The sequence below is a fragment of the Mangifera indica genome, chromosome 3 (genome assembly GCF_011075055.1).
Source record: "Mangifera indica cultivar Alphonso chromosome 3, CATAS_Mindica_2.1, whole genome shotgun sequence".
NCBI classification, from domain to species: domain Eukaryota; kingdom Viridiplantae; phylum Streptophyta; class Magnoliopsida; order Sapindales; family Anacardiaceae; genus Mangifera; species Mangifera indica.
The window spans coordinates 995,395-1,017,500 of record NC_058139.1 but is presented as its reverse complement, the minus strand read 5'-3'; the positions used below and the strand labels follow the sequence as shown (position 1 = coordinate 1,017,500).

The window sequence follows — 22,106 nt, the reverse complement described above, 5'->3', positions numbered from 1 at the left end:
CAACTCTTTTTTTTAATGTAAAAAATGTACAGACTCACCGCAAATTTAATGGACAATGATCTAGGAATCTGCTTTTTCTCTTTTCCTTGCATTCTGTTATATATATTTTCCCCGAATTTGTATTTTGATATTATTATTATTTTAATTATTTGTTTTTGTTTCTTTTTCTTCAGCTTAAACCCACTAATGTTTTGTGAGCACCTGAAACTGCCAAAAACAGCTCGTTTTTAGCTTGTTATCAGAGAGCAGGTGAAGAAAAATGGAAGCTTCATACATCTTCACATGGATTTTGCATCTGGGTTTGATTGCCTCTCAAGTAAGTTCAGAGCCATTTGAAGATAAGCAGGCTCTGCTTGATTTTGTTAACAAGTTGCCACTCTCTCCTCCGCTAAACTGGAATGACAGCTCTCCAGTGTGTAATAACTGGACCGGAGTGAAATGCAGTGAAGATGGGTCTCGTATAGTAGCCGTTAGATTGCCTGGTGTTGGATTTAGCGGTCAGATTCCACCTAACACCATTAGTCGTTTGTCAGCGTTGAAGATTTTGAGTCTTAGATCGAATGTTTTTAGTGGTTATTTCCCTTCTGATTTTGTTTACTTGAGAAGTTTGTGTTATCTTTATCTACAGTTTAATAATTTCTCTGGTCCTTTGCCGGATTTTTCTGTTTGGAAGAATCTCACCATTGTTAATTTGTCTAACAATGGGTTTAATGGAACCATTCCTCATTCATTGTCGAATTTGACTCAACTTCAAGCTTTATATCTTGCAAACAATTCGTTATCTGGAGAAATTCCTGATCTTAAATTGCCCAGCTTGAAGCAGTTGAATTTGTCCAACAACAATCTAAGTGGTTCCATCCCAGCATCACTTAAAAAGTTCCCAACCTCAGTCTTTGTTGGCAACAGCATTAATTTTTATCGAAGTTTAGCTCCTAGAGTTTCACCAGATCTTGCACCCTCCAGTGAATCTAATTTGAGGCCTAAGAATGGCAGGAGAATTGGTGAAACTGCTTTGTTAGGAATTATAGTCGCAGCTGCTGTTTTAGGGTTTTTGACATTTGTGTTTTTGATAATTGCTTTTTGTGTAAGAAGAAAGAGGGAGGATGGATTTGTGGCCACATTACAAAAGCGAGAAATGTCACCGGAGAAAATGGTTTCCAGGAATCAAGATGCAAGTAATAGGCTATTTTTCTTTGAGGGTTGTAATTATGCATTTGATTTGGAGGATTTGTTGAGGGCTTCTGCTGAGGTTTTGGGGAAGGGAACCTTTGGCATGGCTTATAAAGCAATTCTCGAGGATGCAACCACAGTGGTAGTGAAGAGATTGAAGGATGTTAATGTTGGGAAACGAGATTTCGAGCAGCAGATGGAGATTGTTGGAAGTATTAGGCATGAGAATGTGGTTGAGCTGAAGGCCTATTACTATTCCAAAGATGAGAAGCTGATGGTGTATGAATATTTCAGTCAGGGAAGCGTCTCAGCTATGCTGCATGGTATGCCACTCTGCTCAATCTCTGCCTTTTCCATATGATGCATAATTAATCTCGGTCCTATTTTCCCTCTTCTTTTTAAGTCCTGAAAAGGTACATATTTTGCTGATAGTCGTAATTTTATCCTGGAAGTTAAATTCACATAGATGACCAAATGTGGTACCGTGTCTGTAAAGAAGGTTTTATGAGACTCACCTTATAGCTGTTATCTTCTATCTGAACACATTTGATTGCTTGACTGTGGATAAATTAACTAGAAGTGGTGTTGCTTTAATTTTGTATAATATGTTGTACTTATGTATTCTAGAGTTGTCCAGTAAAGAAAGGAAAATTAGTTATATGTTTTTTGGACTGGCATATAGTCTTAAGTTGATTGAAGGATGATGTTTTTGGTCCTGCTTGACTTGGGTATATGCTTGAGTTTTCGGAGAAAAATTTTAATGAATGCTCAATACTTTTCATTTTGACAAAATTTAGCTGATAGCTGTGCAGCTTGCAAGATGTTTATTGTAAATGCTTGCAGCAGAATTGTGGTAACCTTGGTATTGGGTGTTTAAAGTGCAAAGATTGGGATTGAGTGTGAATGCTAACTCTTCCTACAACCTTTGATTAGTTGGTTTTGTATGATCAGTTCTAGATACTTGGAACAATATATTTGTTGAAAATCAGAGTTAAAGAGTTGCAAATAGGGTTCTGACAAAAGATAGCTGGATTTGTGAAGCTAATGTTTCTCAGCAATGATTTCATTCAATTTATTTATCAACAATAGTATCTGTGATATTTGAAGTAGTAGTTGTTTGATGGTGAGACATTCAAATTTGGTTCTTTATATTCCCAATAAAGTAAAAGGTTCATCCTTATTTTTCAGGCTACTTTGTATGTGTGTGCATTTGTATCTGTTTTGTCAAAAGAGATAGAGACTATTGAAAGCCTTTTATCCAACTACATACCTGTATTGCTATTAGAAACATGACCAAGCAAGTGTAGACTCAATTTGCAAATGAACTCTTTAACTAGTTCTGCAACCTTCTCCGATCTGCAAACCTTCATGAGTTAGAGTTGATCCTTTTATTCCATCTTTTTAAGCTGCAATTGAAACATGATTTTGATAAAAGAGTTCTCTGATGTGGAATGTCGGTTTCATTTTGATTTTTCATCTTGAAATGAAATACCTTGCTTTTCTGTACCTCATATGTGAACCTATGATTCTTCCTTGACATCTTTACATATTGTCAAAATATGCAATGGTTGCCTAGTATTTTTCTCCTTAATCTCTGACCTTAGAGTTTGGATTTCTAAAATGATCAAACTCTGTTGAGTTTATTCATCCTCTAATGTACCTGTAAATTTTTCAGGTAAAAGAGAAGGAAAGATCCCTCTAGATTGGGATACTCGAATGAGGATAGCCATAGGTACTGCAAGAGGCATTGCTCGTATCCATGCAGAAACTGGTGGGAAGCTTGTACATGGCAACATCAAGTCCTCAAACATTTTTCTCAACTCTCAACAGTATGGCTGTGTGTCTGATCTTGGTCTGACAACTATTACAAACTCAGTATCCCCAGTTATTTCCCGTGCAGCCGGTTATCGAGCCCCTGAAATGACAGATACTCGTAAAGCAGCACAGCCTTCTGATGTCTACAGCTTTGGTGTAGTCTTACTTGAGCTGCTCACTGGAAAATCCCCCATACACACTACTGGTGGAGATGAGCTTGTTCATTTGGTGAGGTGGGTTCATTCAGTAGTTAGAGAGGAGTGGACAGCAGAAGTTTTTGATGTAGAGCTGTTGAGGTATCCCAATATAGAGGAAGAGATGGTAGAGATGTTACAGATAGCACTGGCTTGTGTGGTAAGGATGCCGGATCAAAGACCCAAAATGCCAGATGTCGTCAAAATGATAGAGAATGTGAGGCGGGTTGACGCCGAGAATTGGCCATCTTCTGCAAACAAATCTGAAAGTTCAACACCACCTCCACCAGTTGTTGGTGGGAACCAACTCTAAATCTGGAGTGAGTGAATTATTAGACTATCTTTTCTTTTCTTTTTCATTTTGCTAGTTCTGGTGGTATATTTTCATTGATTGTGCACTGTCTCCATTTCATTGAACAAATTCTAATCGAACCTCTTCCAAGATTGATTTAGTTGAAGTTATTTTATTTAGTTCTAAAGTTGGGTGCGATGGGGCTAGTTTGGGTTTAGCCCGCAGTTTGGAGCAAACAAGTCAATTTCAAAGATTAATTACTGGATGATGGCAGCAACAACAACAACAACAACAATAATAATAATTGTTCATCTGAAATTTTTATCAACAATGTGATTTTATGCAAAGAGAAAGAATAAAATGAAAAATTTAAAGTGGTTTGATTTTTTCCTTAAAGGTTTACGACTAATGTTAATGTTATTGATATTACAAAGAACCAACTGGGATAACCCTCGACTGTAGCTCGTTATATTTTGCTAATAGCAAATTTGACTGCATAAAAATAATAATAGAAATATAAATCAAAGACTCATGATGAATCAATATTTGAAAAAGCCAACGCACCAGTAGCGGCCGCCTAGGGGAATATAATGATTAGTTATGTCACCTGTCGCGTGCATCACCACACTCTCTAAAAATTAGTCAAGCACGTCATAGATGACCAATTCTGTAAAAAAATAAAAAATAAATGTCTTATTAAGACATAACCCATATCTTAATCCTCAATTACGTAAATAATAATAAATGACGATTTAATCGGTAAAAACTCTTCTTAAATTAAAATTGGCAAGTTTACTCGTTACGGGGCCCACGTGAAAAGATATTATATCCTCGTGATTTGAATAATTTATTTTCTATTTTAGTGTAAGACTCTCCGTTTTTCTCTTCTCAAAAAAATCTTATAATAATAACAAGAAGGAGGATCTCTCTCAGGTTCTCTTCTCTACAATTATTATTATTGGTATTAATTTTTTGCTCTAGGGTTTATTTTTGATTTTTTTTTTTTAAATTCAATCCAATAAACAACGACAACAGAGAGGAAAGGTTATGGCGTCGAAGCGGATCTTGAAGGAGCTGAAGGATCTCCAGAAAGATCCTCCTACCTCTTGCAGTGCTGGTTCGTTCTCAAACTTTGTCTTTTGGTTTCTGGTTTTGTATTTTTGCTCATCTCGTTGTTTGTTTATTTCCGATTTGTTTTAAATTTTTTTTCCTGATCTTGTTATGTTTTGTGTATCTATAGATTTTATTGAGCTGTTTAAAAAGATTTATGTAACTGTGTGTGTATATCTCTAAATTTTTATGAGAAAAAAATGGTGTTTTAAGATAGTCTGTTGCAGGTAAAGAAGAATTGTGGATATGCTGCATTCTTTTATGTGAGAGTTGATTTTTTGGCTTTTACAGTTGGGTCTTTGTGTGTTTTTTAAGGAATTTTTTATGCGCTAAGAGATTATTAGAATTAGAAGCTTGGAGTTCTGATAAAATTGAGCTTTAATTACATTTTGTATGGGTATACTTTTGGGAGTGAACTCCCGTATTCTTTTGGCCGATAGATGATAAAGAGATATTGAGGATGTAGATGGAAATGGAATGGTCTATTTTCCTAAATTTGGTTTGTAGAAAACAAATTTAGGAGCTGTAAAGCAGAATTGTTGATATAACTGATTTTTTTTTCTTGTGAGAATTGAATTTTTTTTTTTTATTTTACAGCTAGGTCACTGTGTTTTTTAAGGTTTTTGTTATTCGTTTAGAGATTACTAGAATTTACAAGCTTGGAGTTCTGATATACTTCTGGCTGTAAACTCCAGTATTTGTTTGGCTGCTAGATTATAAAGAGATGTTGGGGATGCAGATGAATGGAATGGTCTATTTTCCTAAATTTAACATGTAGAAAACATCAGATGACAGAAGGATACAAGCCATCCGGCATTTATTCTGTAGTTTTACTGTATGACACAAAGATATTTGTAATCTTGATTTTTTTTTTTTTTATGGACACCTTATGTTTAGACTAAAGCAAAAAAAAAAAAATGTCATCTTTCACACTCCTTATGTTGTGTGCAATACCTCGTGAGATCTGATTTTCTTTTGTTTCTTTTTTCGTTTGTATCTTTAGGCCCTGTTGCTGAAGACATGTTCCATTGGCAAGCAACAATTATGGGTCCTCCTGATAGTCCATACACTGGGGGAGTTTTTCTAGTCACAATTCATTTTCCTCCAGACTATCCATTTAAGCCACCTAAGGTAATGATTAAGTCCTTTTTTGTTTTTTGTGCTGTGTCGTGTAACTTCCTTTTGAAGGGTTAAGCTCTCCGTTTTTTGTTTTCATTGTTTTTTCCGGTTTTTAGTGTTAACTTGCCAGATGGTTATTCCAGTCAATACATCATAGTTTTAGATCTCAATGTATCATTTGCATCAAAATTTGAAGCCTTATAAGTTGATATCAAGAAAATACACTCACTTGCTTTTGGAGCTTAAGGTGGTATTTTGTTGTGTAATCCCACTGTATCTCAGCAAGTATGTTATACATGATACCCTGTTAAAGATACATGTATTTTTGTTTAGAAATTCAGGGCATCACCTCATGTTATAATTGAGTATTACCGTCCATTTTTTTCATTTTAGTTTCTAAAGGTGGTTCTGATTAGATGGGTAGTTGGTTTTCCTTGCTGTGGTCATTGTTTAGCCATTTGCTATATGGAATATACATCGAATAAAACTATGCATACAAAAAAGTTGTACAAACTGAGGTACCAGCTTGTGATTGGGTGATATTTTTTTTCTATTTTCTTTCACTTCAAAATTATTTAATAGATACTACCACATCAGAATATATAAACAAGTTTTTACAATTTGCTTGTATATGTAGCATTACTCATATGCATTTGTTTGTTTTTATTTTTATGTATTTATTTATTTATTCTTTTGAAATCTAGATTTACTTATAATTAAATTGTTTTTGGAGTTAGAGCCAAATAATTGACTGTGGGCGCCCATTTATTGTATATCCTGGTCTGGCATTACATTATAATGGTTTTATCCATATCAGCTTACAATATAAAACATGAAACTTGTTTGCGGTTAGAAGATTGTTAGCTCATTTCATGAAAGCAGGGTCCTCTATCAAGCATACGTTGTTGACCTTTCTTTACTATCATAAGTTATTTTTCTCATGGCTACTTGTAACAGAAGTTCAGTGTTATGTATTACTCTTCTGTGAAATTTCAGTACTTACAAAAAGACCAAAAACAATTCAAGGTCAGGGAAAAATATCTTCAACTTTGGGTTCAACACCAATATACCATAAACCATTCTTAGGACTTGGTCTTTAATTGTCATGACAAGTGTAGGCTTTCAAATATAGACAACCCACCACCAAAATGTCCATCTTTTCCCCTTCCTTTCATGTAACATGCTCACCTTGAAACTGAATTATCCCTCAACAAAATTGCCATCTCCAAATTTGCCACAGTTTTTGAGAAGGTACCTCAGGCTTCCTCAGTGGGTGAGAGCTAATGAAATTTTCAGTTCTTCAACTCACATATCTTGCCTTTTCTTTATGTGGAAATTTGTGCAGGTTGCATTCCGGACTAAGGTCTTTCATCCTAATATCAACAGCAACGGTAGCATTTGCCTTGATATATTAAAGGAGCAATGGAGCCCCGCCCTCACCATATCCAAGGTAAATAACTCCTGTTTTCTTCACAAGTTTATGTTCTGTCTGCCCTGAACTAAAGTGAAGTTCAGTTTTGACAAGAACAGTAAATGGTTCTTATTTGTTTACTTACAGGTGTTGCTTTCGATTTGCTCACTGTTAACGGACCCAAATCCGGATGATCCATTGGTGCCGGAGATTGCCCACATGTACAAGACTGACAGGAGCAAGTATGAGACAACTGCTAGGAGCTGGACCCAGAAGTATGCGATGGGCTAGTTCGGTGCTGGTATGTTTAAATGGGAGGGCTTCCTTAGCCAAGGCTTAGGTCTTTAAAGTTAAAGTATTTTGCTGTATGAATGAAGAAGTTTGACATGTCTTCCTGTTGTACGTGGGACCATAAGGGAGAGTTATGAATTCAGTCCTCCTAAAAACAGATTTACTGCTTTTAATTGTTTGTATCGAAATTGTCTTTCATACTTCGGAGATGTGCGCCATTCGCAAAATCAAGCCCTTCCTCCCTCATGAACTTCACTAATTATCTAATTAAGAAGCTTAGTCAAGTTGGAAGTACATCTAGGGCTGGATTTGAATTCTAATTCGGATCAATTGAGCTAAATTTAAGTCAATAATTGAGTTTATTTTCATAAAATTAGTTTTAATTGGCCCTTATTAAGATTTGGTTTGGTTCAAATCTAATGCTGAAGGTATCCTCACTCAGAAATGAAACTCACGTTTTCTAATAATTTTCCAGGCCCAGCCCACTCAACGACCAGCCAAACCATGCCCGTAGGCCTATTATTGGCATTTGTCATGCCACTGCCAGTCCTAGTTTTGTTCGAGCTGATATGTGATGTGGGCACTTTTTAGGGGCAAATGGATGTAAAATTTGTCACATTTTAAAAACTGCATATATTTTGACCAGGTTGACCATACACTAGCTATCCTCTTATGCATGTACATTGATGACTAGGGATAAGAGCAATATTACGTAGATCTAATTTTGAATATTAAGTTGGTATCTAGATATTATGTTATTATATGATTGAATATTGTTTTTTCTTTAATTCAAAATCTCTTAATCATATTATAATATATCAATTATATATTTAAATAAATACTCAAAATTGGGTATATGCGATTTTATTACCAGGATACACATGGACAGTTGTTTACTAGCTTGAAAGGTTCTTAAAACAAAAGAAAATTGATCCCATATAAAACGAAAGGACAGAAAGTGTCTTGGTCTGTCTAAAAAATTCATGGGAAATCATGAATTGAAAGGGGACCAATCGGGTTGTTATTAGAAAAAAAAAAAAAAAAACAGTATAAAAGCTGGAAAAACAATGGTGCTCCACTCATACACAGTTATCGGTTTTCCCCAGCCACCTGCATTTTTCTTGTTTCTATCTTTCTTCTGTTTGATGGGATTGGGAATTCGTAGGGGTGTATAGACACCGAGCCAAGTCGAAACACTTTGCGGCTTGAGTTTTATTTGAATAATAAATTAATTAATTTAATTTTCATAAACTAAAATTAAAGATAATTAGAATTTGATTTGATCTTTAAATTTAAAATTTAAAATTTAAAATTCAGTTTGAGTTTATTTCTTAAGTTTGTAATTCAAATTTTAGTTTAGATTAAGGTTTATCAATTAAAATATTGTTTTAATAATTATTTGATATAATTAAAATTAAAATTAAATCAAAATTAAACCAAATTGAGTCATCACTTGATTCATACGATAAATCAAACTAAATTTTCTCTAAATTGAGTTTAGCTCGGATTCAGAAACGAGCCAAGCCTCTCACTTCAAAATCTGTCCAACATTTTTTCAGTTCATAAATAATCACAGTCAAGCATCTACTGAGAAAGATTCGAGAACATGCAGGACTTTTTCAACCCAACAAAGAATCAGAAACTAGATCTCACAAGTAAATAATTAATTAGCTTTAAAAGCTGGAGGGAGATTCAGTCATTTATAAGCTTTACCATACACACCAAAATATTTTAATTGGGTCTTTGTTCCCCGTAAAAAAAATTGAATAATTTATTTTTGGTCTTCTGCTAGCACGGGAACTGTTTCCCAAGTCTTTTTGTGCTTCAAAACGTTTTATTTGGAGTTTTGAAATCAATTCCTTGAATTTTGAGTTTATTATTTTAAATTTGAATTAATTTTAAATTAAATTTTATTCCCAGTTAGGTTGAATTGAATCAATTCCAGTCCTAGTTGTGCATTCTTGTTGGAAAGCAGTAATTCCCAAAAAAAAAACTCTCTCTCCTCTCTTATCTCTTCTTCTCTTCACGGATACAAAGAGTGACAAATACAACAAATTGACTTTTACTCCGACTCAAATACAACATATCTTAGTGGATGAGGTAGCCATTGCTGAGAGTTGGGTTGCCACATGGATGATGCCTTACCGTTATTTAAAGTAGTTCTTTATTGATTAACTTCATTCTATTTACTACTTGCCTTTGCTTGCAGACAAAGAAGCAGAGCCCTCACCTACAGATTGAGCAAAAAGACCCCTTATACGTAGCTAATTCCAACCCAAATACGGTAAAACACATAGGAAAGAGGATACTTAAAAATCAAAACTAGGTAGGAGGGACAACTTGTTGTCCAAGTTAATTCAGGCAAATTTTGTAGGTAGAAAAAGCATTGAATACAGAAGGTACAACATAAATTATGAACGAAAGATTTGTGGTCTCCATAATGTTGGCTACCTAAACCCCAATTTTGAGGCCCCTTTGGATTATTTTTCAAGTACTATCCAATCCGCTATTTATTTCCCTGTCCATTTAGAGACGAAAAAGGTATGCACACTGACGAAACGGAAGCAACGTCACCGTCACATAAACCACCTAACACATGTCGGTTCTTAACACTGGGAAAATGTGAACGGCGCCCGTTACGGGCTGTTTGAACAGCGGTGCTCCCCATGGAACTACCCGTTCGGTTCTTTGAATTTTCATTTGAGTCTCTTATTATTTCATTTATTTGTGACCTCTCTTTATCACCCTCACCCATCAAAATACCATGGCCATTGTGTTAAAACTATAATAAGTTTCATTAATTAAATCAGTTTAATCAAGATTTGAAAGCCAATTTGATCTTAATTAAAGATAAAACTTATTTTAACCTTTGAAATAGTTGGTTTTCTTGTTAAATCAAATAGATTATATAGAAATTATATCATAACTCAATTGTCGATCAATCAAACTAATCGATTTATAAATGTGGATGAATTTAATTTAGATTAAATTCAAATTTATATTCCACAATAATTTAATTTAATTATTTTTCTATCGGTATTATTTATTTTATTGGTTATATTATTTATATATAATAATAATTTTTTAATAATATTATTATCAAATTAAATGTATATAAGTTTAATTTTATGTATTATAAATTTAAATTGGATTCGGATAATTCTCTTTATTAAAGTCTTGTTAGCATCCGTAAACCGATCATTTGATCAAATGGACAACCCGTAAAAGTCTTAAGGCAATATTCCAGAAAAAAAAAAAGAAAACATAAATACATGAACTTCAGAACGTGGCATCAGAATTGATGGCAATATGATTATGCAATGATAAAAATGAAGCACTTCTGGGTCACAGCGCTGTGCCTATAGAAGCATATGCGTACAAAAAAATAAATAACAACGATGATGGGATTTCTCTAGTTTGTGGGCTCGAAGTTTTTGCATTTTATTCTAGGACGAACGAACGAACGGACGGACGAACGACGGTGCTCACACTGTCAGCCTCACTCGCCCAATTGCAATTAGAAAATGATAGAAAGTTCCTAGTTTTCTACGCTAGTTATATTATTATTTAACATTTGAAATTCGACCAAGACCTCTTTACGTTTTTGTCCCTTCTCATGTTATTATATATTTGTTCTCGTACGGCTTGTTTTTAACCGGGACTTACTTAATCTTGTCTTTATTTTTCGTAATTACATTTCCCTAATCCCTATTTCAATGCCGGTTATTGTAAGCTTGGTTCATGGTCAGTTTGAGATTGAAAATTTCTTAATTTGTGGAATTTAGGTTAGAATTCAGTTTGAACGTAACTTAATTTTAGATTAAATTTAAATTCGATTTTTTTATAAAAATAAATTATATTTTAATTCAAATTTGAAATAAATTCTTTTATCTGAAACTATGAATAGTATTGTCTCTAAGTTGTATTAACAAAATAATTCGGTGTTTATCTCAAAGATGTAAAATTACTCAAGTGTCGATAATAAAATAATATTTGATGATGACGTTTCTTTATTTAAGATGATTTATTCTCTCTTTCATTTATGAAGATTTTTCTTATTTTTTATCACTTTTTTTTTATAATTTTTACAGCATTTTTATTGTCAACTTAAACTCAACTTTTCGAATTTAATTTAAGCTTGAATTGACTTTTATCAAATTTAAACTCTATCTTTAACTATGACTTGAGTTTGAGTTATCTAAAATCACATAGATCTTATCAACATGTCAACATCATCATGGGATTTCATTTGTCTTAGGGTGTTGGAGATATTAATTTGTGTGGAGCTCAATCAATGTTTAAAATATGCATGTAAAGAGAGCATAAGTATGTGGCTAACCACTAACAGTCGACAAGTAATCCAAACTGAATATGGGACAAAATGGCAAATGATTGGCCAATTCTCGGATTTCTTTCTATCAGTAGGCAAAATCTTGTTTCTATCTAGCTCTCATAATGAGAACCCACCAACCATACCATTCATACGTATAATTATATCTGATAAAATTATATATATTTATTTTAAGTTTATAAATAAATATATATTTAATATGTTATTAAGTGATTAATTGATTTTGAATTAATTGATTTTGAATTAAGAATAAAGTATTATCTAATCATATAATGACATATCATGTATATATTTATTTATATATTGAAAAATGAGTACGTATAATATTGTTTAATTATATATCCTTTGAAATTTTGGACTACTCCTAATTAGTTTTTAGCATGGATTTGAAATTAAAAACTATATATTTTTAAGATGAGTAATGATCCACTAGCCACCACAAACGCCACCAGAAGTGGTGGCAATTTGCAGCATAACCAACAACTTGGACGGCTTCTTTGTTTGACACATCGTTTAGGGGTTTCCCAAGGAAATATAATTTTTGGGCTTTGACCCAATAGTTTCCGACCCTTCAAATATAGGCTCATATAAGAGTAAAATTACTTTGGTGCCCTCACTTGAAAAATGATGTGAGATTTCTGAAGGGGAACACAATTTGAGCTAGCTCAAGGCTCTTGTTCAACTTGAACGAGTGGAGTTTGTGCAAGAAAAATTCAGCAAAAAAAAAAAACAAGTTATTAATATCATATTATATATAATATATTATACGATATAATATATTACAAACGAAAAATAATATGTATTATAAGTGTCTTAAAATTGATATAATACGGTAAATATAACATGTGATATGATATGTATTATCTATATAAATAAATAAAAATAATGATATAATAAAAATGTATTTAATAAATTTTAAAATTTTAAAGAATTTTATGATATTTTTAAATATTATAAATAAATTAAAATGTTATCTGGGGAATTTAAAATCTTTCTCTTTTATACTTTGATTTTTTTTTTAACTCAAATAAAACTAAATTGCCCGCAGGGCATTATTGGATTCGAAGGTAACGCGGTTAATGGTTTACTTACCACAGGATTGTGGCCGTGCATTGCAATACATTGAATGCTAGTCGTAAACACCCTACTATTTATGTTATATCGTAAATAAATTTTTAATTTTTGGGTAATAATTTAATTACTGACTATATTTTAGAAAGATAATAAAACCTGACGGTAGAGTAGTGTGCTGATGGTTGAAGAAAAAATTCAAATCAACGGCTGTGATTTAGTGTTACTAAATAACGGTTATTGTACCGAAACAAAACACACCGTTGTCAGACACGTGTTAATATTTCAGTGGGCAAGACAAGATAGTAAAAACAGCGAGCATAGCTCCAAGTTCTAGGTTGTGCCAGCCAGCCTCCCATGTTAGCCCCAGCTGTAAAAAAAAAAAAAAAAAAAAAACAGAAATGGTAAAAATTTCACCAGGCCAGCGTGCAGTGGCGAAATGACTAATGCATCCTTCAGGAAATTTAAAAATAGTTGATTAGCTGGTAATTAACTTAATGTTCATGGGTATTAAAGGCATTAAATATCAGAGATTAGTATTTTTCAGTCAAAGGTAGACTGTACCAAGTGTCCGGTCTCACGTGACCTGAATCCCTACTTTCGAGAAGAAATCTTTTGCCGAGTCAGCTCCAGTCCATACTTGCCATTGGGTCTCCTCATTTTTTGGGCCCACTTTAGCCAAGTGTTATAGCCGAACATTTCCGCCTTGTGCGACGTCTCGTAAAAAATCTCTTAGTTGACCGGAATCGGTTAATCGCCGGTACCTTAGTTCTTGTTAAAAAAATTTAAAAATAAAAAGCTAAACCGGTTTAAAACAGAATAGAGTACTTGGGATCCTATAAAACACCACGCTTTGGTTTCCTCCTCGACTGTGCTTCTTCTGCCCCATTCGGACTACGACTACTCACACTCTGTCTTCTTCTTCTTATCTAAACACAGATTCAGAGTCCGCGATTTTGAAAATACCCAAGTTAAGTTACTACAAAGGCATTGTCTGTCAAACAACTGTGGTGATTGGGAACATTTATTCGCTTTCCTTCCGGTAAAGCTATTTGCAACAGATTTCCTTTTCCTTTTGGTTCATGGTCTCTCTCATTCTTCCCCCATATATTTCCTTATCCGTACCACTATTGTTTGTTGGGTTTATGTTCTCTGGGCTTACCCATTTCCTCCTTTTTAACGTGGAACTTTCTTTGAAATTTCTCGTTCTTTAATGACTTTTATTTTTTCTCCAAGTTAGTATTTTTCAATTCAATAATGTTAGATTTCTCACCCTTTCAGGCTTCTCTTTAACTTGTGCTCTCTTCATCTGCTTTCTTTTTAGTCCCTCTTTATTCTCCTCGTGTCTTGCTTGCCTCAAAGGAATCTCTCACTCCTTTTTTTCCACTCTATTTCACGCCTCCTCCCCCGCACGCTCACTTCGCTTTCAATGCGAATCTGAAAAATCATCCATGGATCAAAGTATTATCCCTTCAATCAAATACTCTGAACACCTTAACCACACCAAGCTTCTCACTCCTTTCTCAACAACAGCGACAACACACCCAGTGATGAAGCCCCGAGTTGTACGGATTTCAGTCACTGATGGTGACGCAACTGACTCCTCCAGTGACGAAGAGTGTGAACTTTATACGCGACCTCGGGTCAAGAAGTTTGTCAACGAGATTACAATAGAGTCTTGTTCCGACCTAAACGATGCCGTTTGGAGGAGTAACTCAAAAATTGCTAGGAAAAAGTCATCAGGAAAAGTTGGAGTTCCGGCGAATCTTAAGCCGTCAACGAAGCAGCCGGCTGGTAAGAAGTTTAGAGGTGTACGACAGAGACCTTGGGGGAAATGGGCTGCTGAGATTAGAGATCCTCTGCGACGTGTACGGTTGTGGTTAGGTACTTATGATACTGCTGAGGAAGCAGCCATGGTTTATGATAACGCGGCGATTCAGCTACGTGGACCTGATGCCCTTACCAACTTCACTACACCTCCTCCGAATAAGCAGGCGGCTAGCTCCGGCTATAACTCAGGTGAAGAGTCTCACAACAAAATTAACAATCTCGACTCTCCTGTCTCGGTCCTCCGTTGTCCCTCTCTTTCCAACGAAGAAGTTGAGTCGCAAATGAGCAAAGAAACGCGAGATGTCTCGAGTGAACCGCGAGATACAAGAGAAGAATCGTGTGTTCGGAAAGTTTCTCTGAGTTCTCGGATTATTCAAAGTTCGATACGTTGTTCAGTAATGATGTTTTCGACTTTAAAAGCTCCGTCCCTGATTTATTTGACGAGGATAGTGTAAAAGCTGGGACTTACAAGTTTGATTTTGATGATATGTTTTTAGTGTCGGAACCGGATTTCGGGTTCGAACTTCCGAGTTGGCGCGCGGATGACCACTTTCAAGATATCGGTGACTTATTCGCGTCGGATCCTCCTATTTCTGCTATCTAAATTTCCGTTTAAAACGAAATCTCGCACTGTGAATGTCGGTTTTTCGGCAAGTTTTGTTATCAGCGGGAAGAAAATATCGGATTTTTTTGGGTTATTTTTTAATTTATTTTTTGTTTTCGATTTTGTTTGATATTTTGTTATTTTATAATATTATCAATTAATCGCTGTGGACTCCGTTAAGTAAAGGTGACGGACGAGTTTCGTCAAGTGTTGGGTCTTTTCTTCTAGTCTTTTGCACTTTTTGGTCCATTTTGTGGAGCACGTGTTGCTGCACGTGATGCAGAGCATGCTAACTAAATCTAAATTAAAAAAACACACACACGTACGGCAGTTTGCACGTGCTGCTTCACCTTCTATTGACTCTTTGACCAGGGTAAGCAATTAAACTCATTCCAATCAGTATAAGTTTTACAAAACAAACATGCATGATTTGCCGTTGTTCATCCGTAAATATGAATGCGCACAATTTATAATTTATCAGGATTCATCCAAAAACACATACAATATACAGAGGTTCGGCAAAAAAAGAAAATGGCTACAACCAGCAAAGCCATGAAAAAGAGGTGTGGTGTTCTTTCTTAAAAAAAGTTACCAGAGGCATTGATTCCATAAAACTTTATAGAAAACTTTCCTTTACACAAGAAGAAGCTTCAGCTACAATCAAAGATCAGTAATGCAAAGACACAACAGTCTTGACTTTTTTTACTGTGAGAAGGGTTATGGTTTGAAATGCATTAAGTTTTGAAATTCGTTCAGGATTTTGATAGCCACGTGTTAGTGGGATTTGATAAGCCAGCGAATTCTGTTAAAGCCGTCTTGGAGAATCGAATAGTGTGGCAGATGTGATGCAGTGTGTATGCAGGAGGGCCCTGAAATCTGAATCCTTGATATGGAAAAGTCAGGTAAGGAGATTGATTTATGCTTCTCCACGTTTCATTACCCTACATGTACAAGTGTCTTTTGAAAGATCAAAAACGCCATTATTTTCTTCATTGATATTGATCCTGGCACCAAACAGAAAAGCATGCTTTAAAGATGTAGATATAAACTATTGAAATTTCCACCAATCAGATATCTGGAGTTCAGTCACGGCTAGAATTAGTCCAACACAACAATCTCTAAAGATTTTGAATTAAAATATCAGATTTGTCATCTCTTTTTGTTTGTTTTTGGAATTCAAAGTGATGAGGAATGCACAAAATTATGATAAGATAAAAAAAAATTTTGAGTTATCTAAATCGAATGAAAAAAAGGGGTTAAGTGTTAATATATAAGTGAAAGTCTCATTTACCATCAGTTTACCTAAAAATTTATAAGAGTAATTGATTATCGTAAAAATTTATAACATGTTATTCTTCCGAAAAAATTGGTTGTCTAATTGAACTAAGTCTTAGTAGCTTTTGAAATGGGTGAGACATAGTAGCACCGAACAAAGAGGTCTCCAGTGCATTTTTAATTATGGTGAAGATGCTGCTTTTGGTCCATTCTCATGTGCTTGTCTGTTGGTGAAACCTTAAAACTTCAACTTGTTAATCAATAAATTTACTGAAATCCTGTTTCTATGATTCAGAATCTACTCATTTCTTGTATGATCCTTACAAACTAGTTAAAATAATGCGCACGCACAAACCCAATTGTGCTTATTGATTATTCTGAGCAAAACATTTTCTGGTTGGTAAACTTAAGCTTGTTGAAGTGGCTGTTGCAACAATATTTTATGTAGAGTATTAATGATAATGTATTATGAATTACTTAATCATACGATGACACATTATTATTAAAAAAAATCAAAATCTTCAAATCGAACTTATGGGTTGTGACCCCCCACGTCATATGCTTTTTATGAGTTTATAAATAACAATCCCAATAACTCATAAGCTAAACTCTTCTATTTATACTGTTTTTGAGCTATATTTTTATTAATGTTACTGATATTAAAGAACCCCAACCGGGAATTTGGATTTCTACGATATGAATTGTATACAAATTTTGTAAGTTATACACAATATATTTCTGTGATAATACTTTGCATGTTGTTTTTTGTTATTGAATGTAGCCAAAGATAAAAGCAAATTCGTTATAATTTTGATTCGATAATTCATATTAATATCACTTTGTTTACTTATTTAATCATTTTAATTAGTTTTAATTAGTTTGTTAATAATAATATTCATCTTATCAATAATAATATCGTATTAATGATATTGTATATTAATTTAAATATATCCAACCAACTTTGGTCCTAATTTGGTTTAGATGGAATCTCTCAGAACATGATGTCACGACCCATGACAGAGCAGCCGCAGAAGCAGTGCCTACAGGCTTGGTTGCGGCCAACAAAACTCCGAAATTGGAAGATTCATTCGAGTGAAAAACAGACAATGCAGAAGATCTTCTTTGTTATTCGTCCCGTACACGTAATGCCAAGTTAACAGTATTCCATCACCCTCCCGCTTCTTAAATGCCGACGTGGATTTTAGACCCTCCATTTGAGATAAGAATTAAAATTTAAAAAAAAAAACTCTTTTTTTACTGGACACTCGTATCCACACTTCGGCCCATAAAATAATGGGCTTTTCGGCCCAAGAATAGAACTTTTATATCACATTTACAACCTATACATAATACTAATGCTTACTTGCAAGTTCACTGTTTATTTTTTTACTTTTAGATTTTATTATATCATAGTGATACCATCAATTAGACCGATCTACCCATAGACCTTCCCTTTGATAGGGTTTTATAATAAAGTTTTTAATAATAGGATTGGTTAAAACAATATGAAATGGCAGGAGATGTTATGAGTGAGGGTGGCCACGTGAAATGCGTACGGAAAAATGAGGGGAAAGAAATGCTGTGTTCCCTTTTCAGGGGCCTAGCTCACCTTCGTGGTTGGGTCATGAATATGGGAAATGAGTAATTGTGGGCGGCATAGGAGGCAGGTAGTCCCATTCGTTCTTTGTCAATATCACCTAGGCTACCGACAGCTTTGTGAAATTAGATTTTGTTCATTCCTAAATCTTATGGTTAATTCAATAGTATACTATATATATATATATATATATATATTATAAGATATAATATGAATAAAAGATGATACATTATAATAATTTATAATACAATAATTTAACAATATGGATTAGATTTTTGATCTATGATGTGACACAAAGGTTTCACTTCCTACTTACAACTTCCCATCCTATGAATCCAAATTCCTTCTTCAATTATTTGTTGAGATATTTTTGAGTTTTCACTTCACCAAATTATTAAAGGCTTTCTGTCCACTGTCCTCTTATGGGCTTTTGGCTAGTTCATCTTCTATTTATGGGCTTATAAGATGTTTTATTTTGGGCCAAAAACTTGGCCTTATAGGAAAAAATCAAAGTGCAATAAACCCATATAATAGAGTTAAATACGAATTGAGTTATTTAGAGTTTTGCAAAACTTAGTCAAACAAACAAAGTTTTTGTATCAAAGATTGAGTTTATTCTTATAAATAAATCGAGCTGAAATCTAGATTTTACAAATCAAGTTTTCGAATTTAAGTTAAAAAGAGTTTAATTTATTGATCCCGGAATGACTTTTTTGAAAATAGGATAGGAGCTTCTCAAACCCTAGATGCAATTGAATCTATCCGTTAAAAAAAATTAATTAAATCCTGTTTACCAGTATTACTAGAACAAAAACGTTGTGTTTAGTTGGACTGACAGAAGGAAACAGTGGGCGCACGGCACAACCAATCTAATAATTAAAGGCCACAGTTTTGTAAAGGCGGGAAGAACTTGTTCATTTCCCCCAAAATTTTCCTCACACCCAAACACCCTTGTTTTGCAGCCATGGAGAAAACCAGCGATAAGCCCGAGTGTGCACGGCAGGCGCTGGATCTTCTCAATTGCGTTACACAATCGCCGTTCGATCAAGACAAATGTCTTCAACTCATGCAAGCTTTGAGAGAGTGCGTCCTGAGCAAGGTATATATATTATATATACATTTACCATTATTATTTTAGTATAGTTTGATTGGATCCATTGATTTCGATGTTTGTTCTGAAGATGAATTTGATGTTGTTATTAAGCTTGATAGATTCAATTTCCTGCTAAGAACTAGTTTTCGGGTTTGTTAAAATTTCTATCCCAGCTAGAAAACATTAAGGAAATAAAGCACTGTAATTTTGGGGTATTTGCTGTATGTTATAATCAGAAATTTTGGAATTCTTCTTGTAACATCCCAGCCCAATGTTATGATATTGTCCTTTTTGGGTGGACAATTCATCAAAGTTTTTGCTTCAAAACAGAGTTTTGACATTTTAGTAGTATTTAATCAACTTTTGGTATCATTCCCAAACGATTTGGGATGTCCGGTATATTTCCATGCTTTGTGTGAGATTTGTACGAGGTGTTATACTTGTCTTCTTGGTGTTTTGAACCGATCAATATTAACTTCCAGGGCATTTTCCTTTCTCTTTGAGGATTATATCAGTTCATCAAAAACATCTATGGTTACATATAATAATAGGTAGATCCCATTGAATATTAAGCTTGCTTTAATGAACATAGCATTTTACTTAAGTTTACCTTAAACCCTAAACCCAATGGAATGTTGCCAAGTTAGTTTGTATTGATAAATTAGTAAGATTTGTTTGTATATGTAGTTTTATTTTTAGCCTTACTATCTTTCTCCATGAGACCAGCAATTGGATTCCACCTTGATGATGAACTTAAATTTTATAAGAAACATGGACATATGCCCTTTTCATAATTTTTTATTCTTGTTAACTCAATGACCTTTGTTTACGGTTCTTCATATGAACTTTACGCAAAAACAAACATTTGTCTACTTGGCTGTTCTTTTGTGCTTTTTTGTGGTGGAATATATTTCAGCCTTTTCTTCATTATTTTCTCCACAGAAAGTGAAGAAGTTTTCATTGGCTGACCAGGGCCAGCGGGAATCAGGTTCGACCAGCAAGAAAGCTTGAGAAGTAATTTTGTATTGTTACTGTTTTTAATTGTGGCCTATTTTGATAATGTTGAAGAAAATTTTTCCCTTTTCTTATAATTTTGGTGGGAATGCTATTAAAATATGCTGATCGGCCAAATATATGGAATCTGCATATCCGGAAAGAATTTTTGAACTAGAGAAAGGGATTACATTACCCTCATTCAGATCTGATGTTAAATTTTATTGGCAAGCTTCATAAGTGACTAATTTGTTTCTAATATTTGAATGTTCACTTTATAATAGACTATTGTTACATGGAATAATAGCAGCCTCTATAGTAGCTGAGGTGCTATGTGCTTAAACAAGCTATGCTTATCATTCAAAGCAACCATTTGTCAACAGTTGTGGGCGATGAGAGGTAAGTTTGTGCTGGATGTTTTTCGTTATAATTGGTTTCTGAATCCTTTCTGGAAGTGGAATGTGAAAGCTTATTGATGTGGAAACTGCATATCATGTTTTGCTTGATTCCTTGTTTATTGGCTTCTTGTTAGTTGTTTTCTGTGTTCGCCATTTCATCGTCTCGGTCAAGAATAGATCAATGCAATCAGAGTGCCGTCTAACATAGGAATAACATTATCGATGGCCTCAACAAATCGTCAAAATCAATCTAAAAAAAAAAAAAAAGAATACAAACAAGTTCCAGTATCTTAGAATAATCGAGCCCCGCATCACTGTAATTATCCCTGCTTTAAAAAAACACTTTCATATCCCAACTCCCAATCCCCCTTGATTAGCTGACATAGCAAAAAACTACTAACTTTTTAACACAAGTCAGCGGCGTGAATGAGATAAGTAAGCACCAGCGCCACCAACATCAACACACATGCAATTCCTTGGTCGATCGATGTCCCTGAAACCATAGGAAAGCAACCCCAATTCAATGCCAGAGTCTTTGAAAACCGATCTTATAAATGCAAATTACTGAATGAAATCCCAAAATCCGACTTCTCGAAAATCAAATCCTAATAAATGTTAAACATTAATATTTCAAAACCCAAATCGTATCTGAATATCAGAAAGGAAACATGTGAAACCAAAAAAAATCTTAACTAACCGTCACTGGTGGGGGCAGGGGCTGGCCCCGAACCCTGAGCATTAGTAGCAGGCAAGAAAATAGCAAACATGAGAGCAGCAATAACAGCCACAACTTCGAATGAAACCCTAGCAATCGCCATTCCTCTTTCTATGCAAGTTTCAAAACTCTGATCTCTCTGCGACGCCTCTCTCAAATTTCTGGTATAATAAACCGCTCAGTGGGCTCTGGAGAGCCGCCCAGAGAGGAAAAAAGGTGGTTTTGAGTTTTGGCAAAACAAGCGAGAACAAAAACAAAAGAAAGAAGGGTCTCTTTTTAAAGAGAAGCTTAGAAAGACAGAGAGATTGTTTTATTATAGTATATGTATTGCTTTGGTTTTGGATGTGAAAAAACAGGGGTGAAACAGGTAACCAGGAGAATGTAGGGTCAGACCGCATTTTGCGGATAGAATATGAAAATTATAAAAAAGGCAGAAAGCCCTGTGAGCTTACTTTCTGGTTTTGGATTCCCGCCAGCCTGTGATCTCAGTTGGCGCCATATGCTGTTATTATAATTATATTGATTTTATTATAATTAAAAAAAAGACATAAAGATTATCAAAATAATATTGATTTTATTATAATGATATTATTATTTATTAAATTTTTAAGATAAAAATAAATTTATTTTTAATTAATATAAAAAATATTTAAAAATAATTATATTCAAGATATTTAAGTAAAATAATTTACTAATATTCTTTTATTATTTTTAACCAAATACAATAATTATTTATATCTATCAAATTTTATCAAACATAATAATTATTTATATTTA

The 22,106-nt window shown here is 34.1% G+C and overlaps 4 protein-coding genes across 8 annotated transcripts in view; 3 read left to right on the top strand and 1 right to left on the bottom strand.

The window, feature by feature from the left end:
- Positions 1–3,645, top strand: part of LOC123210212 (probable inactive receptor kinase At4g23740) — a 4,162-nt gene extending 517 nt beyond the window's left edge. For all 5 annotated transcript variants that reach the window (XM_044628449.1, XM_044628452.1, XM_044628448.1 and 2 more), the window contains 2 exons: positions 174–1,493; positions 2,846–3,645. In XM_044628449.1, the coding sequence (XP_044484384.1) occupies positions 260–1,493; positions 2,846–3,492 (1,881 nt within the window). In that variant the 5' untranslated portion in view covers positions 174–259 and the 3' untranslated portion in view covers positions 3,493–3,645. The remainder of the gene's footprint in view (positions 1–173; positions 1,494–2,845) is intronic.
- A 625-nt stretch (positions 3,646–4,270) lies between these two features.
- On the top strand, positions 4,271–7,602 carry LOC123210210 (ubiquitin-conjugating enzyme E2 28-like). The gene is made up of 5 exons (XM_044628445.1): positions 4,271–4,404; positions 4,507–4,588; positions 5,585–5,712; positions 7,046–7,150; positions 7,259–7,602. Exons 2-5 carry the CDS (start codon positions 4,519–4,521, stop codon positions 7,400–7,402), a joined length of 447 nt encoding a protein of 148 aa, XP_044484380.1. The 5' UTR covers positions 4,271–4,404; positions 4,507–4,518; the 3' UTR covers positions 7,403–7,602.
- A 6,060-nt stretch (positions 7,603–13,662) lies between these two features.
- On the top strand, positions 13,663–15,465 carry LOC123210832 (ethylene-responsive transcription factor CRF2-like). Its single transcript, XM_044629320.1, is given in 2 exon segments — positions 13,663–14,990; positions 14,993–15,465. Coding segments are annotated over 2 exon segments (981 nt in total). The 5' UTR covers positions 13,663–14,275; the 3' UTR covers positions 15,259–15,465.
- A 5,342-nt stretch (positions 15,466–20,807) lies between these two features.
- LOC123210362 (arabinogalactan protein 41-like) lies at positions 20,808–21,786 on the bottom strand. Its single transcript, XM_044628663.1, has 2 exons — positions 21,312–21,786; positions 20,808–21,107 (listed from the first exon to the last, which is right to left on the bottom strand). Exons 1-2 carry the CDS (start codon positions 21,430–21,432, stop codon positions 21,019–21,021), a joined length of 210 nt encoding a protein of 69 aa, XP_044484598.1. The 5' UTR covers positions 21,433–21,786; the 3' UTR covers positions 20,808–21,018.
- Positions 21,787–22,106: the final 320 nt, after the last annotated feature.